Source organism: Elephantulus edwardii, unplaced genomic scaffold (genome assembly GCF_000299155.1).
Source record: "Elephantulus edwardii isolate Elephantulus edwardi_28Jun2011 unplaced genomic scaffold, EleEdw1.0 scaffold00191, whole genome shotgun sequence".
Classification (NCBI taxonomy): Eukaryota; Metazoa; Chordata; class Mammalia; order Macroscelidea; family Macroscelididae; genus Elephantulus; species Elephantulus edwardii.
The window spans coordinates 2,179,988-2,207,108 of record NW_006399941.1 but is presented as its reverse complement, the minus strand read 5'-3'; the positions used below and the strand labels follow the sequence as shown (position 1 = coordinate 2,207,108).

The 27,121-nt window shown below is 45.2% G+C and overlaps 1 protein-coding gene across 1 annotated transcript in view; it reads right to left on the bottom strand.

Moving 5' to 3' along the window:
- PDZD2 (PDZ domain containing 2) overlaps positions 1–27,121 on the bottom strand; it is a 374,099-nt gene that overhangs the window by 123,145 nt on the left and 223,833 nt on the right. The window contains exons 2-4 of the mRNA XM_006896805.1: positions 25,832–26,333; positions 7,761–7,903; positions 3,847–3,979 (exon numbers count right to left, since the gene is read on the bottom strand). Coding sequence (XP_006896867.1) covers positions 3,847–3,979; positions 7,761–7,903; positions 25,832–26,333 — 778 coding nt within the window. The remainder of the gene's footprint in view (positions 1–3,846; positions 3,980–7,760; positions 7,904–25,831; positions 26,334–27,121) is intronic.

Here is a 27,121-nt window from a genome sequence, read left to right as displayed (position 1 = left end):
CCATCAAATCAGATTTGACTGGTACAGGAGGAGATGGTTCCTTCTCCAGCAAAGCATCTGGTGGATGGTATTTATTTTCTTGACATTGACATGTAATGCATATTGAAGGCTGTACTCTTTGGTCTTCTGCAGCAAATGTTTCAAGTCCATTTCACCTTCAGCAAGCAAGGTTGTGTCATCTGCATAAAAGAGGTTGTTGATAAGTCCCTCCTTAAATCTTGATGCCACATTCTTCTTCATAAGAGTCTAGTTTCTTGAATGATTTGCTCAACACACAGACTGAATAGTTGCAGAGAAATTTGCAGAGAAACGATACAGCCTTGATGTACACCTTTCTTAATTTTAAACAATGCTGTGATCCTTTGTTCTGTTCAAAGAGCTTCTTGGTTTAGGTATAGGTTTTTTATGAGCATAATCGAGTGTTCTGGGATTTACATTCTTCTCAATGTTAGCTATAATTTGTTATGATCCACACAGTCAAATGCCTTTGCCAAAGGAACAAACAGATATGTATTAGAGAAAGTACAGCCAGAGTGCTCCTTGGAGGCCAGGAACGAGAAGCTTCATTTCACATACTTTGGGCATGTTGATAGGGGAGGCTATTCTTTGAAAAGGAACACCATGCTTGGAAAAGTGGAAGGTCAGTGAAAGAGAGGAAGATCCTCAATGAGATGGATTGACATGGTGACTGCAACCATGGGCTGATGTGTGTCAGAGGTGATGAGGATGGTCCAGGATAGGACAGGTTTCAGATCTGGTGTTCAGAGGGTCATGATGAGCTGTACTCAACGGCACCTAACAGCACCAGCAACACGCCACCACTACTTGAAATGGTAGATAGATTTCACTGGAGCATTAAGATGCAAACAGATTGGGAAGAATGAAAAAAAAACAAAAACAAACCAACAACAAACCAAAAACCAACAAAGCACTTGTTCAGTGGACATCTGTAAGACAGAGTTCTGGAGGATAAGCTGCTCAGGCCGCCAGGCACTTAACATCAAGAAGGGGCTCAAATGTACCGGTGACAGTGAGGATACTGTGGGACTGGGCGGTGGCTCATTCTGTTGTATACATGGTCACTATGAAGCACAACAGACTCAATGACACTTAGCAGCGATGATACTTACAGAAGGAGACAGCCACTTTGGTCTCTTATTATTGACCGTGTGGTTAACAGCCCAGCAAGCACTAACCCAATTCTAATACAATGCCTTAAAATGTTATGACATCTTAGAAAATGTGCCTCTAGCAATGCATTTTAGTCTGTAACTCACATTAGATGCTAAGTTTCTTAAAGGCAGACTCAACTCATCTTTCAGTAAAGCCCTCTTGCGTGAATACAGGGACTGGCACTTAATAGGTGCCCAATAAATGCTGAATGAATAAATAAAGCAATTCAGTTGGATGGACAAAAAAAAAAGTCATGACAAGGTGATCATTCCCTACAAACGGTCATTTGTGTTTTTATTATTCCTTATATTTGTCAAGTGATGTTCACCCCTACTCAGCCCAGTATCGAGACAGAAACAAAACCAGTAGATTACTTGCTCAAGGAAGACACAGGCGCAGAACCAGATGCCAAGAAGCCCCTGGAGACATAAACGTGTTTTTTTTTTGGGGGGGGGGACAAGGATGAGCGCCGGCAGGAGCATGGGTTCAGCTTCGGCATGAAGAGCAGGCAGCCATGCAAGCTTACCGCCTAAATGAACACGAAGGAAACTGGGAGAAGTGGGAAGTGACTCCTTGGAGGTCTGGGCCCACTTGAGGACCTCTAGTGATGAACAATAAATGCCCACCCATGGGTAACGTTAATAGTGAAGGCACAGGCCTGGATTTCTGAAGATGAGTTTCTGTTTAGGGAGCTCTGGTGGCCTAGTGGCAAAGGAGATACACTGTCAACCAAAAAGCAGGAGGTTCAAATCCACCAGCTAGTGACTGAAAACTCGACTTGGCTCCAGATGGCTCCTCAGCCCCACAAGGACCTGAAAGGGAGACACCCCCTCACAGGAGCACACATCCTTCTTCTAATTGCCTGGGCTCTGGGGTCCTTTGCACCTTACTTGAAGGGAGGGCAGCTTGGTGGGCGGGTGGAAAGCAGGACTTTGAAGTCTGGTGGTCACAGGTGAATGAAATCAGATGCTTGCGTGAGCTCGGGCAAGCTAATTAGCTTTATTTCATCAAGGGATTAAAAGAACTGATACCTACCTCATGAGGTTTGTTTATTTATTTAAAGAATTAAGTGACAGATTAGGTGACAGGTCACTGGCACCGGAGTCCTTCCCACACTCAAGGATGGCCCTTTCACACTCTCTGTGAAGCCCAGCTTTCACCTAGTGCCTTAACAGTCCAGCTGCACCGAGTCGACTCAACTCATGATCACCCCCACATACGTCAGAGCAGAACTGTGCTCCACAGGGTTTGCAAGGATCGACTTTACAGGAGTAGGTTGCCAGGCCTTTCTTCTGAGGTACCTGACTGGACCTTCTATTGGTCAGCAGTGACCACCCACACCACCCAGGGACTTTGGCTACTACTTTAAGGCTGGTGAGTCTCAAAGGGAAAAGACAGATGCTGGGGACTCGGAACACCAGCCCTTTGAATTCTAACACACTCTGGAGGAGGTGCACCCTGGGGCCTCAGGACCTCTGGCAGAGAGAACCGGGAAGAGAACAAGCAGTAAAGGGGAAGCGACAGACCCTGGGAGCCAAGGGTGTGGACCCTGGTGTGGTCAATGCATGCTGGGTCTCGTCGGGTGGTGGCCAGGATGTGGAAGGTCTGCCTCACTTTCTCATCAGGAATACAGGGGAGGAGGAAAGGCTCTGGGCCAGTGGGCGGACAGAAGGCACAAGGCCTCCTCCTGCACGAGACTCCAACCCTGGGCCAGAGCCCGGTCTGTGACTGCTCACTGTCCCCGCCCCCAACCCCTGGACCCCTTCAGAGCCTGGACAACGAGCATCTCCTACCCCTCTCTTCTCAGTCGTCCAGCAGACTTCCACATCTCGGGGTTCTCATTGTTGACGATCCTTTCCCTACTCTGCCATTTCCCCTTTCCCTTAGTCTTTGGTGGTGTTGAGTACCTTTGAGCTGGAACCAGCCCGTAGCTGACCCTCTGGTGGGTTTTCAGAGGCAGTTAGTCTCACAAGAAGAGATTGCCCATCCTTCTCCTGTGGATTGCAGTGCAGCTTCTTACCATTAGGCCATAGCGCTCCCTTTCCCTTTTCATTTCCTTTTTGTCTCCCAGCATATACATATTTTGCTGTTGTTGTATATCATCAAGTCAGAACAGACCCACAGCTGACCCTCCAGTGGGCTTTCAGAGGCAGGAAATCTCATGGGAAGAGACTGCCCATCTTTCTCCCATGGAGCAGCTGGTAGATTTGAACTAAGTGCCTTTGGGTTGGCAACACAACTCCTTACCACTCAGCCACTCGAGCTTTCTAATGTATACCTACAAAGAATCCCAAAACCTGCAGCCATAAAGTCATTAACCCCTGTGTGTCAGAGCCTAAGAATGCATAGCAGAGGGGTTTCAATGGCTGTATAGAAAATGATTGTCAAGGCTTTATTTTCAAGGCGTCGCTGGATGGATTTGAACCATCAACTTTTCAGGTAGTGACTGACCACAGACTCAGTGTCACCAGGGACCGTGGAGATGGTCCAAGGAAAAGAAAATAATCAAATGACTGTGTTTAGCTTTGTGTGGACTTGTACCACTGAGTCACACTTAAAGGCCTTCAGGCACGTGTGTATTGTGGGGGGTGAGGTGAGCAGGGCAAAATCCACATGGACCACCACACAATTAAAAACATTAAAAACTGAACAAAGCAAACAGAAATGACCTACCTTGCTGGCCACCACCAACTGAACCACTCCAGTGGCTGAGCGGAGAATGGCCACAGCTTCCTCATGGGAGAGCCCGACCAGTAGGTGACCATTGATGACCAGGAGCTCATCTCCTAAGGACAGCCTGCCATCCCTGAGGGAATGGAGAGGGTGAGAAAAATCCCTTGTCAAGACATTCTGGGCCTGAGAAGGGACGGTTCCCGGGGGAGGGGGGACTGTGAGAAGAGAGAGGTAAGACGGGAGGAGGGAAGTGCCTCGATGCCCAGCACAGTTCAAGGTGGGACCTCTGAGTCCTTTGGTCTCGCCATGTCCAGAGTCTCACTGTTATCAAGGGGTCGACTCCAACCCATGGTGCCTGCGTGTGACAGAGCAGAACTGTTCCACGCAGTCTCCTGGGCTGTGGCCTTTACCAAATCGTTCTCCTGTGGGACCACTGAGTTGGTCTGAATTGCCACCATTATGGCTCATAGTGAATTGCCACACTGTTGTGAAAACAGGATCACAGTCCCATTACAAAACTCAAACTCACTGCCACTGAGTCAATTCCGACTCATAATGACCCGGTAGGACAGTGTAGAACTGCCCTATAGGCTTTCTGAGATTATAATCTTTACGGAAGGAGTGTGCTACATCTTTCTCCCATTGTGGGGCTGGTGGGTTTGAACCACGTGCTTTTGGGTTAGCAGCTGAGTCCTTAAGCATTATACAACCAGGGCTCCTTTTAGAGTTGGATGAGAGGGATAAAAGGCTCCACGATTTCAGCTAGCCATTTAGTAATAAGAATGTTCCTTAAGTTTCTGCCATAGCTGGCATAATTCTTGGTCCCTGAGCTAAGTAAGCCCCAAGGAGCAAAGAAAACTTTGCTCTCTGAGATCCTTACTGACCCGTCCCCTCTCCCTTCCTATGTGACGTGATCATGACCAGATTCTCTCTGTGGCAATGGGGCCTATGTGACCTGTGTCTGTTTTCCCCAGTAGTGTTATAGGACCTGGAGGACAGCGTCTGTCAGTGCCATGTTAATCTTTGTGTCCCCATAGCCAAGCTTCATGAACTGGAGGCTGAGTCAACAGATGAACCAATGAATTGCCTAACAGGCGGGCATGAGACCTCCCAGTTGACTCAGTTTCATTGCACTGGGTCATTAGGAGGTTTACACCCAGGTGTTGTGTGGGATTACTTCATCTCCAGTGGGTCAAAAGTTTGGGGTACAGAGAATTTGTAGACCTCCATCACTTACATGTGGGACATTAGTTCTATTGGTTCCAACTGAACCAATTCCAATTGTTTAGTCTTCCTTGATCCCAAGGGAGCCAGGTATCCACGGGATAGGAAATCAGAGGAGGCCAAGACATTCCAAGTTTAGGATTCCACTGTATTTTCTGGAACCTTGCTATCAGCACCCAGAGTACTGGTGTGGAGCCTCGGCTTGTCACCAGTACTGACAGATCCACCCAGTTCTGTTCCCTCCCCTCCTGCTTCCTTCCAGTAAATCAACCAACTTCTCTCCTACCTCTCTTACTTCTCTTCCTCACCTTCTCCAACTTTGAAGGCATATATCACACACTGTTCTATGAATTTAGCCTTTAATAGATGACAGGAGGCACCAGTGGATTCCAACTTCTTCTGCTTTCTGTCTTTCCAAGGCCTTAAAGCAGAGAAATGCTAAGGGCCCCTAAAACTGTTTAGAACGTAAAAAGGGGAAACAGAAAATCAGTGGATCTTAGTCCGTGAGTGGGCTGCTTTAGGAGAAGATGCTTCCTCCAGGAGAAGGATTTAGGAGCAAAGGCTAGGATTCTGTTTAGTGTCATATCTGGGTTGACTTAGCAGTAATATAGAGATTTCCCCCAACATAATACTCTTCCTGTTTTTCTTTCGCTTTACTCTTTAATTATATCTATGTCATTTTTTATTTTTAACTCTAGTTACCCACCTGAGAACAATATACTCCAGGGGTACACCCCCTCTTACACACACACACACACACACACACACCCTCAAGGATACACATGCAAAGAAAATAGTAAGACCCACTGAAAACAGCTCAGGAGGAAAACAGGCAAGAACAGGTTTATGGAAGATGCTCATCTCTGGGCACAGGGAGTTCCTGGTTGTCAACTTTCAAAGACAGACTAGAAGGTAAGAGCTGGGATAACTGGGCACATGGTTTGATAATGGGAAACTCCCCAAAGCAGACATCATTTGGGAATTTTAATGATGTCGTTACACATATTATCACAGCTTTGTTCTTTGTGAAAAGAACAAAGCAAACAGCCAAAGTCTTCTAATCATTTAATAATCACTCCCACGCATATAACTGACAATTACAGCCAACCCTATCTCTAGCCATTAACATTCAACTTTCTCCTAAGAAGACTGATTAGCATCAGACACTTGACTAGCATGTGCTCTTCTGAAGTTTTCCATGCTTCAGACTAACTGCTGTCACAGCTCCTTCAACTGTGTGACTCATTTTTTTTGCTTGGGTGTTTGCTTGTTTGTTTTTTATTTTAGAGTCCCCTCTCAGTCTTGGGCAGGTCAATATTGCTGTGGTTTTCCACCATCTCATTTGAATCTGGTTCTCTGGAACTGAACACCAAATTTCAAGCTAGCATAATGACAATCATTTCCCTAATGGTAGACACAATCTTTACACACCTCTTATACATGTGTTGTTGCTGTCGAGTTGCTTGCAACTCATAGTGACCCTATGTACAACAGCCCTGAAACCTGCTCTATCCCATGCCACTCTTATGTTTCTGACACACCTACCCTTATTACCCCAGTTACTGAATCAATCTATCTCATTGAAGGTCTTCCTCTCTTGCACTGTCCCTCCATCCTTTCAAGCATGATTTATACATGTAGATATGAGATATATATATATATATACACACACCAGAGTGCCTTGCAGGAAATTTTTCTGATTCATAGGACTTCATTGTTATATTGAGTACATTTGCTGTCATATTTTTCTGCTTCATAGTGACTTCATAGGTTTTAGAGTATACTGACAGGCTTTTCTTGACTAATATCTTAACAGAAGCAAATCTCCACAATGGCCTTATCTGCCATTGTATCGCTGGCAGGTACAACCTGCCTACCTCTGGGTTAACATCTGAGTGCAAACCATTGATACACAGAAACAATTAGTTAGCCCAGTGAGAGAAGACACACTGAATTTTGGGGTAGCTGCATTCTTCTCCCGGTGAACTTGCTTTTTGTTTTGGGGCACTGTCTCTCTTTCTAGTTCAGATAGCGATGACTAAGATTGAAGTTTCCAAGTTTGAACTGTGCTCAGGTCACACGGAAAGGAACTCATGTCTATTCTGTTTTCCCTTCACGTCTGCCTGATGGAGAGATGAGCAGGTCCATGTGTCTAAAATCTCAACAGCTCTGACAAGGAAAGTCCCAGGCTATGAACTATGTTCCCATTTAAAATCTATCACTTTCCCAAGTTGAGTCACAAGCAAAGTCTCCTGCGAGTTATGGTGTCAGGCATGTGACTTTCTGGTCTTTCTGGTCAGTGCCATACTCTTTATAGTCAACTTGATGGCACATAACAACAACAAATAGTCACCCCATGCTATCACACTGCCAGGTTTAAAAACCTTAGGATAAGGGATGTTTACTTGAAATGGAAAGTGGTACAAACAAGAAAAGAAGGAAGGAAGGAAACCAACCTCTCCTTCCTGGTTTGTAAGATCCTGTACTACCTTCAGCAATGAGTCACTTTCTGTCCCCAGAGCGGTGATTAATTAGACCCGTTCTTGCCTGGTTTCCCTTCTGGGCTCCAGCACAATATTTAAGGATCTGAATGCTTAAATTGCAAGTGAAAGAGTTCAAAGACAGAGGCGGGGGAAGGGGACACGGGGAGGATGAGGAGGCAGAGAAGCGGGGAAGAGTTCTCTAGTCACCTGTGAGCGGGACCTCCTTCCTTCACTTGGGTGACAACGATAGCGTGAGGTGAGCGCTTTGATCCTCGGCCTCCACTAACCTGAATTCCCAGCCCATCCGACTCTTTGAGCAGCTCCATCTTCCATATGCGGCCAACTTCCTCCTTGGAAGAAAAAGTGAGCACACAGTAAAGTACAAGACAGAGACACGACACTGGCACAAGAAGTGGGATTGTCATGCTAGGCCCGCTGTCAACAGCCTGTCAATGGCCACTGCAAGCCAGCAATGATGGGCAAAGTGTGTGGGTTCGACCTGAATCTAGCCACTAGCCGCAGTTCAGTAGCACTTTCTGAATGAATTGAAATGTTCTGTGTCTGTACCACCCAATATGGAGCCACTAATCACATGTCTGGAGGGAGCTCTGGTGGCCTAGTGGCAAGAAGCTATGCTGCAACCCCAAGGCACAGGGTTTGAATCCATCAGCTGCTCTGTGGGAGAAGGATGTGCAATCTCTTCTTTTGTGATTTACTGTCTCTGAAAACCCACTGTTGTTATTGTTCTGTGCCATCGATTTGGAACTGACCAATAGCTGACCCTCCAGCAGGTCTTCATAGGCAGTTTCATCTTACGGAAGGAGACTGCTCATCTTTCTGCCGGGGAGCAGCTGCTGGATTTGAATTGTATGCCTTTGGGATTTTGCAGCACAGCTTCTTACCACTAGGCCACCAGAGTTCCCTGAAAACCTGTTAGAGGATCAATTCCAACTTGACAGTATACTACAACAGCAGTTGCATGTCCACACCAGTCTGTCAGTTTGCTTATATGTTGTTGTGACGCTAGAGTTATATCATTGGTATTCAATTATCAGCAGAGACAGACTAGGAAGAAAGATCTGGCAACTTACTGCGGAAATCAGTCACTGAAAGCATTAGACCAACAATAGAATACTGTTCCACTCACATGTTCTGGATATGTCATTAGAGACCAATTGCTTGGGAACGACATCACGCTTGGTGGAATGGAGGGTCAATGATGGTGACAGACACTGTTGTTAGGTGTCGGTGAGCCAGCTAGCACTCATAGAGACCTCATGATCCACAGACCAAAACCTCACTTTAGCCGGCTCCACTCTCATGATCTCTGTCATGTTCTCAGGCTCAAAGCTGCAGTCACTGTGTTAATCCATCTCTTTTAGGGTCTTCCTCTTCACCGACCCTCTACTTGGATTGCACAATGGCCGGAATGACAGACATGGATACGATGTGAATGTGAGGCTGACACAGGATAAGGCGATATTCTGCTCGGCTGCTTGTAAAACTGCCATTGGTTGAAGCTGATTTGATGGCATTTCTCTTTCTGTTCAATTAGCTCTCTATTTCATAGCCATTCAGTCAGAGCTGACTCCTAACTGAGCCTGCGGTGGGTCTACAGCCTCCAGAGGCTGTAAACTGCATGGTAAAAGATTGTTCGCCTTTCCCTTTCAAAGCTACTGTGGATTCGAACCTCTTTTGGGTTAGCAGCACAACTCCCCTGGAACTACGCCACCAGAGCAGCCCTGAAATACGCAGGAGTGGCCTTCGCAGTTGTTGTATGTCATTAGTTGATTTCAACTCCTAGACACTCTGGAGGTAGGAACCCCACCACCTGCCCACGGGAGCTAACTAGAAATTGAAATTGCAGCCAGTGGCCCTGAGGAACGGAATTTTAATTTCATTTAATTTTAATTAAATTTAAGTACCTACCCAGGGTTAAATTTAATTAAAATTAAGGGAAATGAAAATTCAGTTCCTCAGGGCCACTGGCTATCATTCTAATTTCTACTTAGCTCTCATGAGCAGATGGTGTATTCTAGCCACCAATCTTTCAGTCAGCAGCCAAATGATTAACCACGTTGCCACCAAAGTCTCTCTGAGTTGCAATCCAGAGCTTCCCAGGCAGCTCTGGTGGCCCAGTGAATAAAGAGTTGTGCTGCCAAACCAAAGGAAGCCAGTTTTAATCCATCAGAAGCTCCTTGGAAGAAAGATAAGCAAACTCCTCCCATTGTGATTTATAACCTCTAAAAACCCACTGAAGGGTCAATTATGAGTCAGCTCTAACTCGACGGCAATGAGGTGAGTTTCGTAAACACTAGTCTCTGGAGACTAATGTGCGTCTGGTACAAGCCATGGCCTTGCAATCACTTGTTATGCATCAGAGAGCTGGACAATGACCAGGGAGGACAGAAGGAGAATTGATGCTTTTGAGTTTTGGTGTTGGAGAAGAGTGCTGAGGGTGCCATGGACTGCTAAGAAAACAGACAGATTCATCCTGGAGAGGGTTAAATCAGGCTGCTCCTTGGAGGCAAGGATTCTGAGACTTTGTCTGTCATATTTTGGTCATGTTGTAAGGAGAGACCGGTCCTTGGAGAAAGACATCATGCTTGGGAAGGTGGAGGGCAGGCACAGGAGGGGAAGGCCCTCTGGGAGATGGATTGATTTGATGACTGGGGCAATTGGGATGAGAGTGTCAGAGACAGTGAGATTGGCACAAGACAGAGCAGAGTTTAGAGCTGTTGTACATAGGGTCACTATGAGTTGCAAGCAACTTGACAGCACATAACAACAACAACAATAACAACAACAAATAGTATGACATTGGCTAACACAGGGAAAAGAAATGACAAGTTCCCAGAGCTGAGTCCTAAGTGGAACTTCCACCTGATACTTAAATATTGGCTTTGTGTGCAAACACTGCCTTATGCCTGGGTTCCTTTTATTTATGCAAGTGACTCATTAATAAGAGAAGATGAAAGGAAGACAAAGCTGAGGTCCTGGCGCCAGGAGGCTACAACTAGTGTGCACCTAGCTCTGCCATTCACTAGTTATGATGGTCACATGAGGTTCAAGCTGGTTTCCTTTCCTCTTTTAGAGGGGTGGTTACTGCAGCCTTGGCGTCAGCAGTCAGCGAGATGTTTATGAAAATACACAGCGGTACACCCACACTCCAACCGGCAGGAAATCATAGAGTGGTGTTGCTGCTAGGTATTGTTGATTCTGATCCAACTCAGAGGGATCCTGTGTCAAACAGAACAGAGCACGACCCAATCTGGCACCAATTTATTATATTGCGCTTCGGTGGCTTGGTGGTAAGGAGTTATACTGCCAAGCCAAAAGTATGCAGTTCGAATCCACCAGCTGCTTCATGGGAAGAAGGATGGGCAATCTCTTCCTGTGCCCTGTCTCTGAAAACCCACTGGAGAGTCAGCTACGAGGTGGTTCTGACTTCACGGTACAAACAACCACAACCACAACAACACCTATTACACGTATAGCTAAGAAACACCAGATGTTGAATGTACCACATTGACTTGAATCTCAAGCTTACTTAAAATATTCAGATGGCAAAAAAAAAAAAATATTCAGATGGCATTTTTAGTTGTGGTTGTTAGGTGCTGTCAAGTGGCCCTTGACCTTCATATGAACAATAGATTGGAAACTTCTCCTATCTTATGTCATCCTTACAATCTCCATCATGCTCAAGCCCATTGTTGTGGTCACAGTGTGAGTTTTATATTTGGTCATCAAAGGTTAAAGGCAAGAATATGCTGGACCATGCAGTCCTTAAATATGCTTAAAATACCTGATCCTCTAAAAACATGTTGGTAGGAGAGACAGGTCTTTGGAGAGGTACATCATGCTGGGTGGAGTAGAGAGACAGCGCAGGAGGGGAAGACCCTCTATGAGATGGATCGATTCAGTGACTGGGGTAATCGGGATGGGTGTGTCAGAGGCAATGCGATTGGCACAGTATAGAGCAGGGTTTAGGGCTGTTGTGCATAGGGTCGCTATGAGTCGCAAACGACTCGACGGCACATAACAACAATAACAACAACAACTAAAAACCTACAAGAGTTGTGGTGTCTCAAAGGGCCCTGATTCCTATTGTCTTTCGGTTTTGGCTCCTTCCTCACTCATCTCCCCTCTTCACGCCAAGGACGTAAACATAAAGCCGCTGGAAAAATATGGAGTTCCCTATGATACTTAACTGTTTAAGGAAATAAAAGCAAAACATTCAAGAGTGATTTACTTGGGTGTCTCTAGCTTGCCCCCATAGTCCTTTCAAGCTCGTGACAAATGGGTCAGGATAACGACATATCCCTCAACATGTAAAACCACCACCATCTGCTTTCTTCATCCACCTCGGAGGGCCAAGGGGACAGTTAAGGCCCGACACCGCCAGGGCCATCATTCTGCGGGAGGCAGGCAACCTGCCCATTCACGCTGCTCCCAAAGAAGGAAGAATGTGGGGCATGTGGAGAATCTGAAACGCACAATGGCAGCAACAGCGGTGAGACTTTTGCAGTAGTGAAAAAGCCAGATGTGGATGGCTCACGGATGCACCCTGAGAGGAATGTCTGGGCCAACAGTTTCCAGACAGAGACTGCTGGAAGCACTGCTCTTTCTAGCAAGCACCGCTCTGCTCGGGCAGGGCTCTGGGCCTCCAGCGACACACAGCGTGCTCACCGCCTCCTTCGGCCCCTGACCACAGACCCACGAAGCCTGTCTGGCCAACTGTAACTTCAGAAGTCGCTGGCTTCCCACAGTAGTTCATGAACTTGTCAGCGATCCTGAGATCAAGCAGTTGTCTCACGCTGGCCTCCTCAGTCTTTCGTTTGCTGCCTCTAACCTTTGGAACACCTTTCCTGTCCCCATTCACAAACAGCCTCCCTGGCCTGCAGCCTCACACAGCTCTACTGCTTCCAACAAGAGAGTCAGTGGGGCTGCCCAGACGGCGCGTTAGAATACTGCCAGTGCCTGAGAGTGCATGCCAACTGGAGAGCATCAGAAAGACGGAGTCAGGGCTGTGCTGGACGACTCCTGTCCTTCCTTGCAGGGCTTCCCACGGAACAGGCTCGAGGCCGCCTCCTCGGGCCTGGCTGGGCAGTGGAGACACTAGCATAGCATGGCTCGATTTATGTTGTCCATGGAGGACTATGCTATAGCTCCTGGGGTCTTGAAGATGGGGGCTAAAAAAAGCAGTGTACCCCCTTCAGGAGCAACAGGGACCAGTGCTGGAGTCCAGGAAAAAGAACTCATTTTGTTCTAGTCTAAATGAGTAAAAACCTATCCATCCTTCCTTGCCATTTCACACTAGCACTCCTGTGCTCCCTTTACCATTGCACATATTAAGTGTGGCCTACAGAAACCAAGAGAACAAACGTATTGCCATCGAGCTGACTCCCACTCTAGCCATTGGCCTTCCACTGGGTTTCTGTGGCTGTGCATTGTAACAAGAGGAAACTGTCCATCTTTCTTCCTTGAAATGGCTTGTGAATTCAAACTACCAGATGACCAGCATTTGTGTTAACAGTGCAACATACTGTGGACTACACCATCAGAGATCCTTACAGGCTACTTTTTCCTCATTGTCAACTCAGAACCAATTCAGAGCTGACCCTCCAGCAGGTTCTCAGAGGTTGTAAATCCCACAGGACAGAGACTGGCTTTCTCCCTTGGGGTGACTGATGGATTCACACCACCAGAGGGCGCGACCTTTGTATTAGCAACAAGCTCCGTAGGGGCTCAGGCTTACAGAGGCTGTGGTGATACCAGGCACCATTCTTTTTCTTTTTAAATGCTTTCAGAAAGAAAATATGTGATAAGAAATAGGTAAAACTGTTGATGGACAATGAATACCTATATGAACAAATATTCTGATCAAAAAGGTACAGTTAGTTTTCACCAAGGGTATCCACATACCTCACCTCTTGTCTTTGATCTAACATATATCTAATTAATTAAAAACAAAACACAATTCTAACAAAGAGGGCAGAAATGACCCATCTGTAACAGAGCTCGAGGAGAAAAGACCAAACTCATAGCCATCAAGCCAGACCCCACTCATAGTTGACTCTCCACTGGGTTTCTGACCCTCCATTGTGGGGTTTCTGGTCCTCCACTGGGTTTCAGAGTGACCTTCCATTGAGTTCCTGACTCGTCTAGTCATAAAACAGGTCATATTCCTTACCTTTACTCAGGAACTTGTTTGAACATTTTTCATAATTGGAAATAGGAACTTTGAGGGGAGAGTTCAAAGAAATGAAGGTGAGTTTCATTGGCCTAAAAGGTCTTAGCCATTTGTTGAAAAGGGGATTTCTTAGTCATCTAATGAAAGAGTTCTGAAGAACATAAAGGAAGATGAAAGCGGCAGGAGGCAAAGACGGACAGTCTTAATTGTACATTTGTCAGCATTCAAGTTGGCCACCTATAGCGGAAATCCGTTTTCAGTTACAAATAAGTTTTGTTAGGAAAAAAAAGAAAAACACTATTCTGTGTTTGATGTTTATTGGGCTAATGTTCACACAGGCCAAAATATGCACAGACCAATCTAATGAAAATCTCTTCATGATCCTCTTACAATTCCATTGCTATTTCTAATAGATAACTTCTTGTTGTTGATGGGTGCTGCTGAATTGAGTGGACTCATAGCGATCCTATGAACAACAGATCTGAACCCTGCCCTCCCCTGTGCGGTACTAGGACTCTTTGCCCCCTCATTCCTGGCTCTCCTATCTCTGTGGGGAAAGCACTATCACAGATCACGTGTAAGGCAATGCTCAAGTCCAAAGCCCACGTGTTTCCACAATTCTACCTTCATCTCATCCCCTGCAGTCAACTTATGATTAGTTCTGGAGGTCTGCTTTCAAGATCCTTCCCACCTCTCCCACTTCCGTTCATTTCCCCATCACCACCCTGGTCAGAACCACCAGCACCTTCAGCTGGGATGATGACTATAATCTCCAGCCTACCCTCCCTTTTTCTTCTTCTTCACATTCTAAATCCAATATTCTCCACTCACCATCAGGATGAATATTTTGAGAACATAAGCCTTGAAGACCTCAGCTTAAACTCTCCAAAGGCTTCCTGTTGGGCTTAGAATCAGGATCAGACCCTGCCTTGGCAGAGCTCTGCTGGCCTCGTGGTAGGAAGCTGTGCTGCAATTTCAAAGGCACATGGTTCAAATCCACCAGCTGTTCTGCAGGAGAAGGATAGCCGTCTCCTCCTATGCAATTAAACGCCTCTGAAGACGCTGTGGAGAATCACTGTGAATTGGATCTGACTCGATGGCACACAACAACAACTGCCGTGACACACTCACAGACCCGTGTAATTTGTTGTTGTTAGGTTCAGTTGAGCAGATTTGGACTCACAGTGACCCTTGGGCAGAGTAGTCTTGCCCTGCAGGGTTCTGAAGAACGTAATCTTTACCAAAGCAGAATGACCAGGTCTTTCTCCTGCAGAACCACTGAGTGGATGTGAACCCCTGACCTTTTGGTTAGCAGTCGAGTGTTTACCCACTGCATTACAGTGTTTCTCGGGACTCTAGCCCTGCCCACGCCTCCTGCATCCTCTCTAGCACCCTCCCCATCACTCTCGTCTCTCTGCTCCTGGGACACACTGCCATTGCTGCCCTGGGACAGCTGCTGTGCTGGTCCCTCACGGGGAATGTTCTGTCCCAAGACTTTGCAGCGGTGCCTTTTCCGGGCACTCAGGCCCCAGCTCTAACATGGCCTCTTTGATGAGGTCTCATCTGACACGCAATGTCAATCAACCCTGTCTGCTGCACTGCTCCCTAACTCTTCCACTTCCGCATTTTATTTTACTTTATAAGAAAGCACTTGCCACCAGCTAGCATTCTGATTCATTCATTAGTTTGTTTCCCATCTGTAGCCTCTTATAAAAGACTCTCAAATAGATGGATTGACACAGCCTGTAAGACAGGCTTAAGCATAACAACAATTGCTTTGTTCATTTGTACATGAGATCATTATGAGTTGGAATCGACCCGATAGCACCCAACCACATACACTGTAAATGCCACAGGGAAAGGAACCTTGTCTATCTGGTTGACCCCATGTCTTCCATCAATTACAGTAGAGCCTAGCCCACAGTGACAGGCTGAATTGATCCATCTGATGCTTCAGCAAGAACTGAAACGGAAGCCAAGAGGGGAGGCCTGCATGCTTGCCAGCACTCAGTGTGTGAACACTGCTCCACGGCTGGAGAAGCCCAGGTTCTCAAGCAGCCCCGTCTAGACAGAAGGCTCGAGCGTTCACATCTTCCTACATTGGCTCGATGAGGTGCTGGCAGCCAGTGAGAACAAGGCAGACCACGTGACATCAGATGCCACAAACCTCTGTATTAATGTTGCCAGGATGTTGCCCTTTACGCTAAGCTTCCAGTTACTGTGGGAACTGGCGCAGGAATCCCAAATGATGGGATTTATTTACCCAAGCCAGAGGTGGTAACATTAGAGGGAGATGCCTCAGCAGCATTTAAATGACCTCATCTTCTGCTGAAACCACAAACGGAGCCTCGCAACAGCATCTTTGCTCCAAATGTGCGGTGGCACATCATCTGAGGAGAATTTCACTGCAGTCAACGCCCAGGCTGCAAACTCCTGCTGAGATTGTTTGCTTCTCCCTCTCCGCTTAGGACCTAGGACTGTCAGTCAGAAAGCAAGGAGAGAGGAACCGGTGTGTGTTTGTAATCTCAGAGGTGGACGCGCCTTCAACAGGTGAGGCAACGGAAGTCCAGAGTACTGAAGTACACAGAGCTGAGGGCGAGGGGCTGGGGCTAGAACTCTGGCTTGACCTCCGGGGTCCCAGGCTTGGCTTTAATTTCTCGTCATGAACTGACTATGGAGCACAAACATGTGCCAGGCACCACGCTGGTCATGGTGACAGGACAATGCCCTTGACATGATCAGGGAGGCTAGTAGGAGGAGAAGCCCAGGAAATGGTAATCGAAGCACTCAGGATTCAAATGTGAAGGTCAAGGCTAGCAGGGGGTACCACGGTGTTCTGGGTGGGTGTGGGGGGGTTGCCTAAGCATGGAGGCAGGTGGAAGGAGGGGCAGCGATGCCTCCCATAGAAGGAGAGAGGACTCTTCACCCTCAGTCCCAGAAAAAGGAGTTGCTGAGCTATGCAGTGGAAAGAAGAAAGCAGGTAGTGAGAACAGCATCGGCAGAGGCTCAGAGCCAAGACAGAGCACTGCCCTTGTGAAAACAAGACCTGCTCTTAAAATCCGGTTCTCTCATTGTCAGTAAGTCAGAAACAACCCACAAGTGACCCTTTGGTGAGTTTTCAGAGGCTAGAAATCACATGGGAGGAAACAGAACCACTCTTCTCCTGAGGAGCAGCTGATGGATTCAAACCACCAGCTTTTGAGTTGTCAGTACAACTCTTTTCCCAGTAGGCCACCAGAGTGGGGGTTAACTCAGTACAAACTGACGAAGGGCGAAGCAGTGAGAGATGGAAGGAGAAAGATCACCCGTGATTAGCTAAGGAAGAGTTCAATTACTAGTTATGCATCTAAAAGGACAATGGCTGAATATGACCAAAGAAGACTTTGAGTTGTGGTGTTGGAGAAGGGTACCGAGTATCCCATGAACTTCTCAACGAACAAACAAATACGTCTTGGAGAAAGTGCAGCCAAGGTGCTCCTTGGAGGAAAAGAGGGTGAAGCTTCATTTCATCTATTGTGGGCATGTTGTTAGGAGGTGCTGGTCCTTGGAGAAGGACATCATGCTTGGAAAGGGGGGGAGGTCATCAACAGAGAGAAAGACCCGCGGGTGTTGGAATGACACAGTGATTGTAACATTGGGGTCACACGTATCAGAGACGAGGAGGATGGCACAGGGCAGGGTTCAGATTCAGGGCTCTTGAGGCCTCTGTGAATCATAGTTGACTCAACAGCACCTAACAACAACATCACCTGCAAGGCCACGGTGTCCAGGAGTCCCAAACCCAAAGTGGATTTAAGTGTTGGAGAACACTGTATACATGGGGAAAAGACTGTCAACGATTCATTTTACTTGGATCCACAACCCATACCCCTGATAGCCGCCGTCAAGAAATCAAAAGACATATTACACTGGGAAAATCTGTTGTCAAAGACTTTTTTTTTAGAAGGAAATTGTCAAGTTTATTGGAGAGGAAAGGGACTCTGAATAAACAAAGCACTTCCCCACCCCCCTTTTCTTGTTGTGTGCCATCAATTTGGATCCGACTGGCACAGGAGGAAATTACCTCTCCTTCTCCAGAAGAGCATCTGGTGGATTCAAACCATGCACCTTTGGGGTTGCAGTGAAGCTTCTTGCCACTAGGCCACCAGAGCTCCCCCAAAGACACCTTTAAAGTGCTAAAGAGGAAGGCTATCCATTTAAAGACAGGTGCCCTGATCAAAGTCATGCTATTCTAACTGCTTTGTGTTCATTTGAAAGCTGAACAGTCAATAAGGAAGACCAAAGAGGAACTGATACCTTTGAATTTGGTTGTTTGAAAGCATTGCATGTCCCACGGACCGCCAAAAGAGCAAACAGGTCAATCTGAGAGGCAGTGCAACTAGGATATCCTCAAGCTAAGGATGGGGATACTGCAACTCGCATGCTGCAGGCGTGTTGTCGGGAGGGGCCAGTTTTTGGGAAAAGACATCATTTTGGGAAAACTAGAGATTCAGCTAAAGACAGCTAAAGGCCCTGAGAAGTGGCGGGGGGAGAGAGAGAAAGGGAGAAGGGAGAGAGAGAAAGAGACCCCGACCCTCAACAAGATGAATTGAGGCAGGGACCATAATAATGGGCTCAAACATGGCAGGGGATGGTGCAGGATAGGGCAGGGTTCAGATCTGAACTCCAGGGCCATGCTAAGCTGTAGCTGTCTTGATGGCACCTGGCAACAGGAACAACATGACTGCAGATAAGGGATGAAAGTGACATGGCCAGGACCTACTTTTGCAGACATGGGGAGAAGAAAGGTGGGACAAGCTGAGACCTGAAAGGCAGCTGGAGTAGACAGAACTTGGTGAGTGACTGGACATGCTTCAAAGGAGAGGGCAGCGTCTTAGTGACACCTTGGGTGACCTCTTCTCCTGTTAGCCTGTTAGCTTAATGGATTTTCTATGAAAGGGAAGTCTTGGCGAATCAGCACAACTGGCTGCTCCAGGTGCAGCTCAGGTTTCTGGCTTGGGCAGCTTGTGGATGGTGAGAGGACCTGGTGGTGCAGTCAACACATGTGCCGAGTTTGGAGCATCATACAAAATACCCTGGATAGAATCATCAGGCAGGCAGAGGGCACAGAGCCTGGGGGCTTAGGAGAGCTGTGAAGACAGGAGATATCACCATGGAGGCAGGCATGCACTCACTCAGGGACCACAGGGCTTTCTCAGGCCCCCTGTATTTGCAGCATACAGGGAACTCCTTCTCCCTTTCCCATCCTCTCCTGCAGATCCAGATTGGAGTCAGTGTTGATGAGGCCTCTGAGGAAATGCACATGTGAACGAAGTTGTTAGGTGCTGTCGAATTAAGTACAATTCATAGCGATCCAAGAACAACAGATCTGAATTCTGTCCTATCCTGCGCCATCCCCACACTTCCTGACACAGTAGAGCCCGTTGCAGCAGTCACAATGTCAATTGACTTGGTTGAGGGTCTTCCTCTCCTTCGCTGACCCTCCATCCTTCCCAGTATCATGCCCTTCTCCAAGGAATAGCCCCTCCTAGCAACATGCCTCAAATACGTGAGGTGAAGCCTCTTCATCCTTGCCTTCAAAGACCACTGGACCAAAATCAACACTCTTGGCACCAGCAGTCAGAAAATAAAAAGACAAATTGCCCTGGGAAAATGTGCTGTCAGGGACCTTTACAGGGTACTGATAAACAACGAGGTCAGTCTAGAGACTAAGGTTTGCCTGATCCAGGCCATGGCCTTTGCAAATAAGAGCTGGAAAGAGACTAAGGATGACAGAAGAAGCATCAATGCCTTTTGAGTTGTTTTCCTGGAGAAGAGTCTTGAGCATACCATGGACCACCAAGAAAACAAATAGGTCTGTCTTGGAGAGGGTGAAACTAAGTTTCTCCTTGGAGGCCAGGATTTTGAAGCTCAGTTTTACATATCTTGGGCATATAACCAGAGGGGACCAGTCCTTGGAGAAGGACATTATGCTTGGATTGGTGGAGGGACAGTGTGGGAGAGGAAGTCTCCAGATGAGATGGACTGATACAGTAACTGGGGCAATTGAGGTTGGTGTGTTGGAGTCAGGAAGACTGACTTAGGACAGAACAGGCTTCATAGCCGCTGTGCATAGGGCCGCTATGAGTCGCAGGCAACTTGACAGCATATAGCAACAACAACAACAACAACAACAACAACAACATGTCTAAAGAAACTATTGAACAATTTTCTTGGATGAGTAATGACCTTTAGGAATAAAGGCAATAAACAACTCTAAACTTCTAAAATTGCTTGTCTATCCCTTAGAAGAGTCTTACAATAGATAGAAAGGACTCAATAATTTAATTTTTTTAAAAAAGTAGTTTCCTTGCACATACACCATTGTGTGTCAATATTTTATAGAAACATATAATTTTTTAAAAGAAGTATGTTTCCTATAGCTCTGTTAAAGGAAAACAGAACAGAAAAGATTGAATGTTCATTTTAATGTAATATCTTCTCAGAACAAATAAAACTATGAAAAGTCCCTGACAAACAAAAATAGCTTTATGATTATTACAAGCTTTTCCTGTAATTCATGCAGCCTGTGTAGATATAGTAAATTCTCAATAAAGCAGAAATGGGATAACATTGGGAGGATGTTTATTCTCCCATTATTCAAATGGAACAGGAATCATTTTCCCCACAAAGATTTAGGAGGTAGAGCTAATTTTTGTTGTCCTGGAAATTCCAATTTAGCATGGTCTGGGTCTCAGCTTGGAGTAAAAATAAAAATCCACAGGAACTTAAACAGCACTCTGTGAAGGCCTATTGGTTTCAATTTGGTTCCAAATGGGATGTCTCTGGAGTGTGGAGATCCGTATGCTGCATGCCAACTCTCTCTCAGTCTTGGGCAAATCCACTGATGCAAGCATTTGTGCCGTTTGAAGAAATGGGGGGGGGGAAATTCAACACATTGCCATCAAGTTGAAGCAGACTCATAGTCGATTCTCTAGTGGGTTTTCGGAGGTTGTATATTGGAGATGACTCTAGTTTTTGGTTGGAGATTACTAATTTTTCTCTTGCAAAGTTGTTACTGGATTTGAACCACCAAAGGTGCCAGCTATGGGTGCGGTCTCCTTGGAAGAAAGGGATATTAACATATTCATGTTTGAGAAGGTACGTGGCCCAGCTCTAGCTATTAGAAACCAAAAGTGTCACAGGACCTAGTGATGGGTTATGGACCGTTGTCAAGAATTTCATCACCCTTTTTTACACTGTTTGGATATTAGACCTTGATTGTGGAAGCCAGGCAAAGGAACCTAGATATGTGTGGTCTTCAGAGAGTTTAAGCTAAAAATCCAGCTTAATTTTATGGCGTTTTAAGAGGAATAGAGGCTGGGTAGGCTTTTAAAACTTTTTATTTTTAAGTAATTCCATTTCCATGGTTATCTCGGGCCAAATGAAAGCCTATCCCCTGGATTATTATGTAAGATTCACCTGCTTTGGTCCCTTCAAGCTCCAAAATAATTAAAGGAGCTGACATTCCTAACTTATTTCACTTTAAGCTTCCTATATATTCACAGTATAATCATTAGGAAAAAGTCCTCCACCAAGATACTGTAACTGCTGTGAATGAGCCCATTATTATAGCTTTATAATTAAGAAGCACATTATAATATTTTATTGCCCCTAAATTTTCATTTGGGGATATGAATCATAATCTTTTGCATTGTTCTTAATGTTTTTTTGAGGGTTCACAAAGTGGTAGAAATGTGGAGAGAAATATTAATAATTGTTTTCCTTCTCATTTGTTTATACATTGCATCTACAAGTGATATGATGGCCTTCCCTAGAAGGCTTTATGAAGCTCATTCTTCTCCAAATGAAAGATCATGGTTCCTCAGGGGAGGGATTATTTTGAGTCTTCTCAATTTATCACACAGATTAGCTAGAACTGCAGCAATCTGCATTCTCTCCTTCGCTGCCACTGAGTTGGAACTGGGTCCTTGCGGATCCTCCATCGCGGCAGTTATTTGCATGGGAGGATTACCCATCCGTCTCTCAGGGAGCTACTGGAGGATTCAGACTGCCAGAGAGAAGTGACCTTAGGGCTAGCAGCACAAATCCCTATAGACCACTCCTTGAGACATGCGTTACATAATCTTACTAGTTGTTGTTGTTGTATGCCATGAGTCATTTCCAATGCACAGAGACCATGTTGTCACACTGATCGATCACTTGGCTGCTAACCAAAAGGCTGATGGTTATAATCCATCAGCTGCCCACAGGAAATTGTTATGTGCCATCAAGTCACCTGCGACTCGTGGTGACCCTATGTACAACAGCTCTGAAGCCTGCCCTGTCCTGAGCCAGTCTCACTGACTCCGACACATCTACCCTCATTGCCCCAGTTACTATATCAATCCATCTTCTCCAGGGTCTTCCTCTTCTGCACTCTCCCTCCACTCTTCCAAGCATAATGTCCTTCTCCAAGGACTGGTCCCTCCTTGTCACATGCCCAAAGTATGTGAGATTGAGCTTCAAAATCCTAGCCTTAAAGGAGAAACTTGGTTTCACCATCACCAAGACAGAGTTACTTCTTTTCTTGGTGGTCCATGGTATGTTCAAGACTCTTCTCCAGCACCACAGCTCAAAAGAATCCATTCTGTCATCCTTGGTCATTGTTCAGCTCTCTAATGCATAGCAAGTAATTGCAAAGACCATGACCTGGATCTCTAGACTGACATCACTGCTACTCAGTACTCTCGAGAGGCCCCTGACAGTCGATTTTTCCAGTGCAGTTTGACTTTTGGTTTCCTAACTGCTGGTGCCAAGAGTATTGATTGTGGAGCTGAGCAAACTGTAATTTTTAACAATTTCAATCTCATCTCCATCTATCATGGTGCTGTCAATTGGCCCAGTGAAAATCTTTGTTTTCTAGATGTTGAGATTCAATCCACATTGAAGACTACAATCCTTGACTTTCTGTAGCAGGTACTTTAGGTTATCCTCAGTTCCAGAAAGCAAGGTTGTGTCATCTGCATAATGCAGGTTGCTGATGAGTCTTCTTCCAACCTTGATGCACTCCTTTCCTGATTTTGAACCGTGCAATGTTTCTTTGCTCTGTTCTGAGGACGGCTTCCTGGTCTGAGTATATGTTTCATATAAACACAATCAGGTATTCTGAGATTTCCATTCTCCTCAAGGTTAGCCACAATTTGTTGTGATTAACACAGTTAAATGGCTTTGCATAGTCAATGAGACACACATAGACATTCCTCTTGTACTCTCTGCTTTCTGTAAAGATCTGACATTGGCTATAATGTCTCTAGCGCCATGACATCTTTTAAATCCAGCTTGTATTTCTGGTAGTTCTCTGTTGATGTACTGTTCTATTCATTTTTAGATAATCTTCAGCAGGATTTTGCTTATGTGTGATATGAGTGATATTTTATGATAATTTTCACACTATGTCAGGTCATCTTTTTTTGGAAGGGGAATAAACATGGATCTCTTCCAGTCAGTTGGCCAGGTAGTTGTCCTCCAGATTTCTTGGTGCAACCTGGTGAGCACATCCAGCACAGCATCTGTTTGTTGACATATGTCAATTTGTAGCCCATCAATTCCTGGGACATTATTTTTTATTCCTGGGGCCAACTCCTTACTTTTATATATTTTATTCCTGGGGCCAAGTCCTTCAGAGCAACCTGAACTTCCTCCTTCCTCAACCGTGCCTTTTGATTATAATCATGAAATGATTCATGTTTCATGAAATTTTTCTGTGTCAACGAATTCTTACGGTACAGTGGCTCTGCATGCCCCTTCCATCTTCTTTTAATGCTTCCTGGATCATTCAATATTCTGCCTATAGCATCCTTAAGTATTACAACTCTAGGCTTGAATTTGTTCTTTAGTTCCTTTAGCTTAAGAAATGCGGAGCGAGTTTGACCCTTTTGATTTTCCTGCTCCAGCTCCTTGCACATTTTATTATAATACTTTGCTTTGTGTTTCCAAGCTGCCCTTTGAAATCTGTTCAGCTCCTTAACTTCTTGATTTCTTCCCTTTGCTTTGGTTTCTTGGTGCTCTATTCAGTACAATATTCAGAGTCCCTTCTGATATTCATGTTTGTCTTTTTTTTTTCCCTTCATCTTTGTAATGACCTTTTGCATTCTTCATGGATGATATATTTTATATCTTCCCACAGCTCATCGGGTCTTCGTTCATTAGTGTTCAAGGCCTCAAACCTATTCCTAAGTTGGTTTTTAAATTCAGGGGGATAGACTCAAGATCAAATTTTGGTTCCTGTGGATTTGATTTGACCTTCTTTAGCTTTAATTTGACTTGCATATGAGTAGTTGATGGTCTGTTCTGTAACCGACACCTGGTCTAGTTTTTACTGCTGATATTGAAATTATCCAATGATTCTTTCCACAGATGTAACCCATCTGATTCCTGTACATACCATCAAGGGTAATCCATGTGTATAGCCTGTGTTTGTTTCTTATAAAAGGTATTATGTGCAATGAATAAATTAATTGTGTAGATTTTTATCTTTCTACTCCAGCCTCATTTCTGTCACTAAGTCCATATTTTCTGACTACTGATTTTTCTTCCTGGTTCCCAATTATTGCATTCCAGTCACCCATTATTATTGCATCTTCACTGCATGTTCGATTGATTTCTGACTGCAACTATTGGTTAGAAATCTATTTCCTCCTATCTGGCTTTGGTTGTTAAATTTGAATAAATTTGAATGATAGTGCATAAATCTGAATGATAGTGGTATTGACAGGCTTTTCTTGTATGCATATGGATATTATCCTGTCACTCACAACACTGTAATTTCAAGACGGATCTAGAAACAGCCTTTTTAGCTATGGAAGTGACCCAGTTTTTTCTCACCTTTTCATCTCCAGCAAAGTAGATCATCTTGCTCCCTTAAATACTAGAGTGCAGGAAAATCCTGGGGCAGTTCTTATCTACTCTGTAAGATTATTAGTTCAATTCTGATGGAATCAGAACTGAATTGGTGACACACAACAACATTTGCTCGCAGGGAGAAATTTCCCAGCATGCAAAACTGAACTTGACTTCCTCTATATCTGACTTTGTCCATTCTCTACTTTCTGAACTTGCTCTCTTATCCCTTGAGGGTATCTTCTTAGTTAGAAAAGAAAACAAGCAGGAGGCAACAAGGATGTTATTGCCTCATTAGAAACACAGTGGAATCCTTGCTACGAGGATTCTTTTATAAACATGCTTACCTTGGAGAAATAGAATCTAATGAATGGATGCTGACTATAATGGAGGAGATAATGTGAGGCTAGAACTCATCCATTAGCATTCAGAACACACCACATCTGCTTTGTTTTTGGAATCTCTGGTGGTGTAGTGTGTAGGAGTTGTTCTGCCACCCCAAAGGCACTCAGTTCGAATCCACCAGCTGCTCTGAAGGAGAAAGACAGGCAATCTCCTCCTGTTTGATTTATTGCCTCTGAAAACCTGCTGGAGAGTCAGCTTTGAGTTGGTTCTGATTCACCAGCACACAGTAACAATAGCTTTGCTTTTACACAAGATCATCCTTGACTCCCACAGGCAGCTATCATAGATCAAAGGTTTCAATGAAGTTTTCAAATTTCACTGGATATCAACAATGGCATACATGTGATTTCATGCAAATGTCTCTGCTTTTGAATTGTTAAAAACAAAACCAGATGCTTCCCTGCATACTGGACATCCTTCCTGGAAAATACCGAGGCTCAGATATTTCTGCTATCAACTGCCACCAGAAATTCTTAGCCTAGTGGTGACAATTCCACTGGTGACAGCAGTGATTAATTATGATGCAGCTCAAGTACTTATCTGAGTCTCAGATGACTCAAACCATAACCACAGAAGGCTTGGATTTTTCACTTCTGATCACTTGGCTGCCTCTTTGTTAAGGAGGATAAAATTACTTGAACATTGCAATTGTTATGTCCTCGGGCCATTTACTTTAATGAACTTGGTGGCTTCTAAACACAAGGCCATTTTTTATGGATATTCTAAACTTTAAAAAAAAATCAACCTGGAAATCAACTTTCTTTAAACAATCAGTTTCCACATGCAAACCAAACCTTACCCGTGCGAGGCAGTCACTCGACTGGAAGTCTGTCTTGCCGGCCTTAGAGAGGCGATGCTTGTCATGATTTGTGGGTAGAGGGGCCTCCGTCTTTGAAATTCTGTTTTCTGTCCCTCTGTCCATTTCTGACCTCTCTAGATGGGATCCAGCCACCTCCTTGAGAGGATCAGTGCCATTCTCTAACTCAGAGATGTGGCCATTTCCAAGTTCGGGGCCTGGGCCATTGTCCAGCTCAGAGCTTGGGTCATTGTCCACCTCACAGCCAGAGCTGTCCTTTGGGGCATCAGTGGCCTTGGGGGTGGAAGGCCTGGAAATGACCCCAAACTTCCTCGTTCTCTTGCCCTTTTTTGGAGTTTGGTCACCGAGATCCAAGGTAGGGCTCTCTCCTGGTTCAGAGCTGTTGCTGCTGTTGCCATTGTAAGGAGAATGGACTTTGTGCTTGAAGCGACGCAGCATGATCAGGTAGATGAATCCGCCATTCCAACACTGCTCAGCCAGGTAACTGCAACAGAAGGAGAGGCCTGAGTTAAACCTTAGTGCATCTTCACCGAGCACGGGAGGGCAGATGCCTTCAGCGGCTCACACGGGACCCAAGTGACGAGAGACGTGGAGACGCAGAGGCGCTCAGCTCCCTAAAGAGGCTTATAGTCAATTTATTCTTGTAAGAGATTTAATTGTTGATGCTACAAATAACCCCAACACCAAAGAAACCCATGAACTGAGAACTACTCATTAAAACACCCAAAGATCAGGAGAGAGAGAAGTAGTTTCCTAGTAGCAGGGCCAATAATGACATATTTTTTTTAATTAAATTTCTCCACTCTCTCAACAATTCCCTGCATTAGGATTATGTGGTTCTTGGTCTTAGGTGCCTTTGAGTCGAGTATGACTCTAACGACCCTGTGAACAACAGATCTGAATCGTGTCCTATCTGGTACCATCCTCCTCATCTCCAACACACGACAGCTCATTGCTGCAGTCATGGAGGTTAGACTCCAGCTAGTACAGAACACACTTGCCACTGCTGTAAGTCAACTCCCATTCATGACCACCCCACGAGGGTCATCAAATTCATTAAGGGCAATGGTCCAACTGGAACTGGATTTTCAATGACTGAGGGTTGGGCTTAGGTTTGTTTGTTTTTTTTTCATTTGAGTGAAAGTTTACAAATCATATTGGATTTCATTCAATCATTCATCCACATTTTGTTTCATAATGTTAATTCAATTGGTTAGGATCATTAACTGTAAACTTGCATTTGCATATTACCATTCCCTTCACCTAACTTTC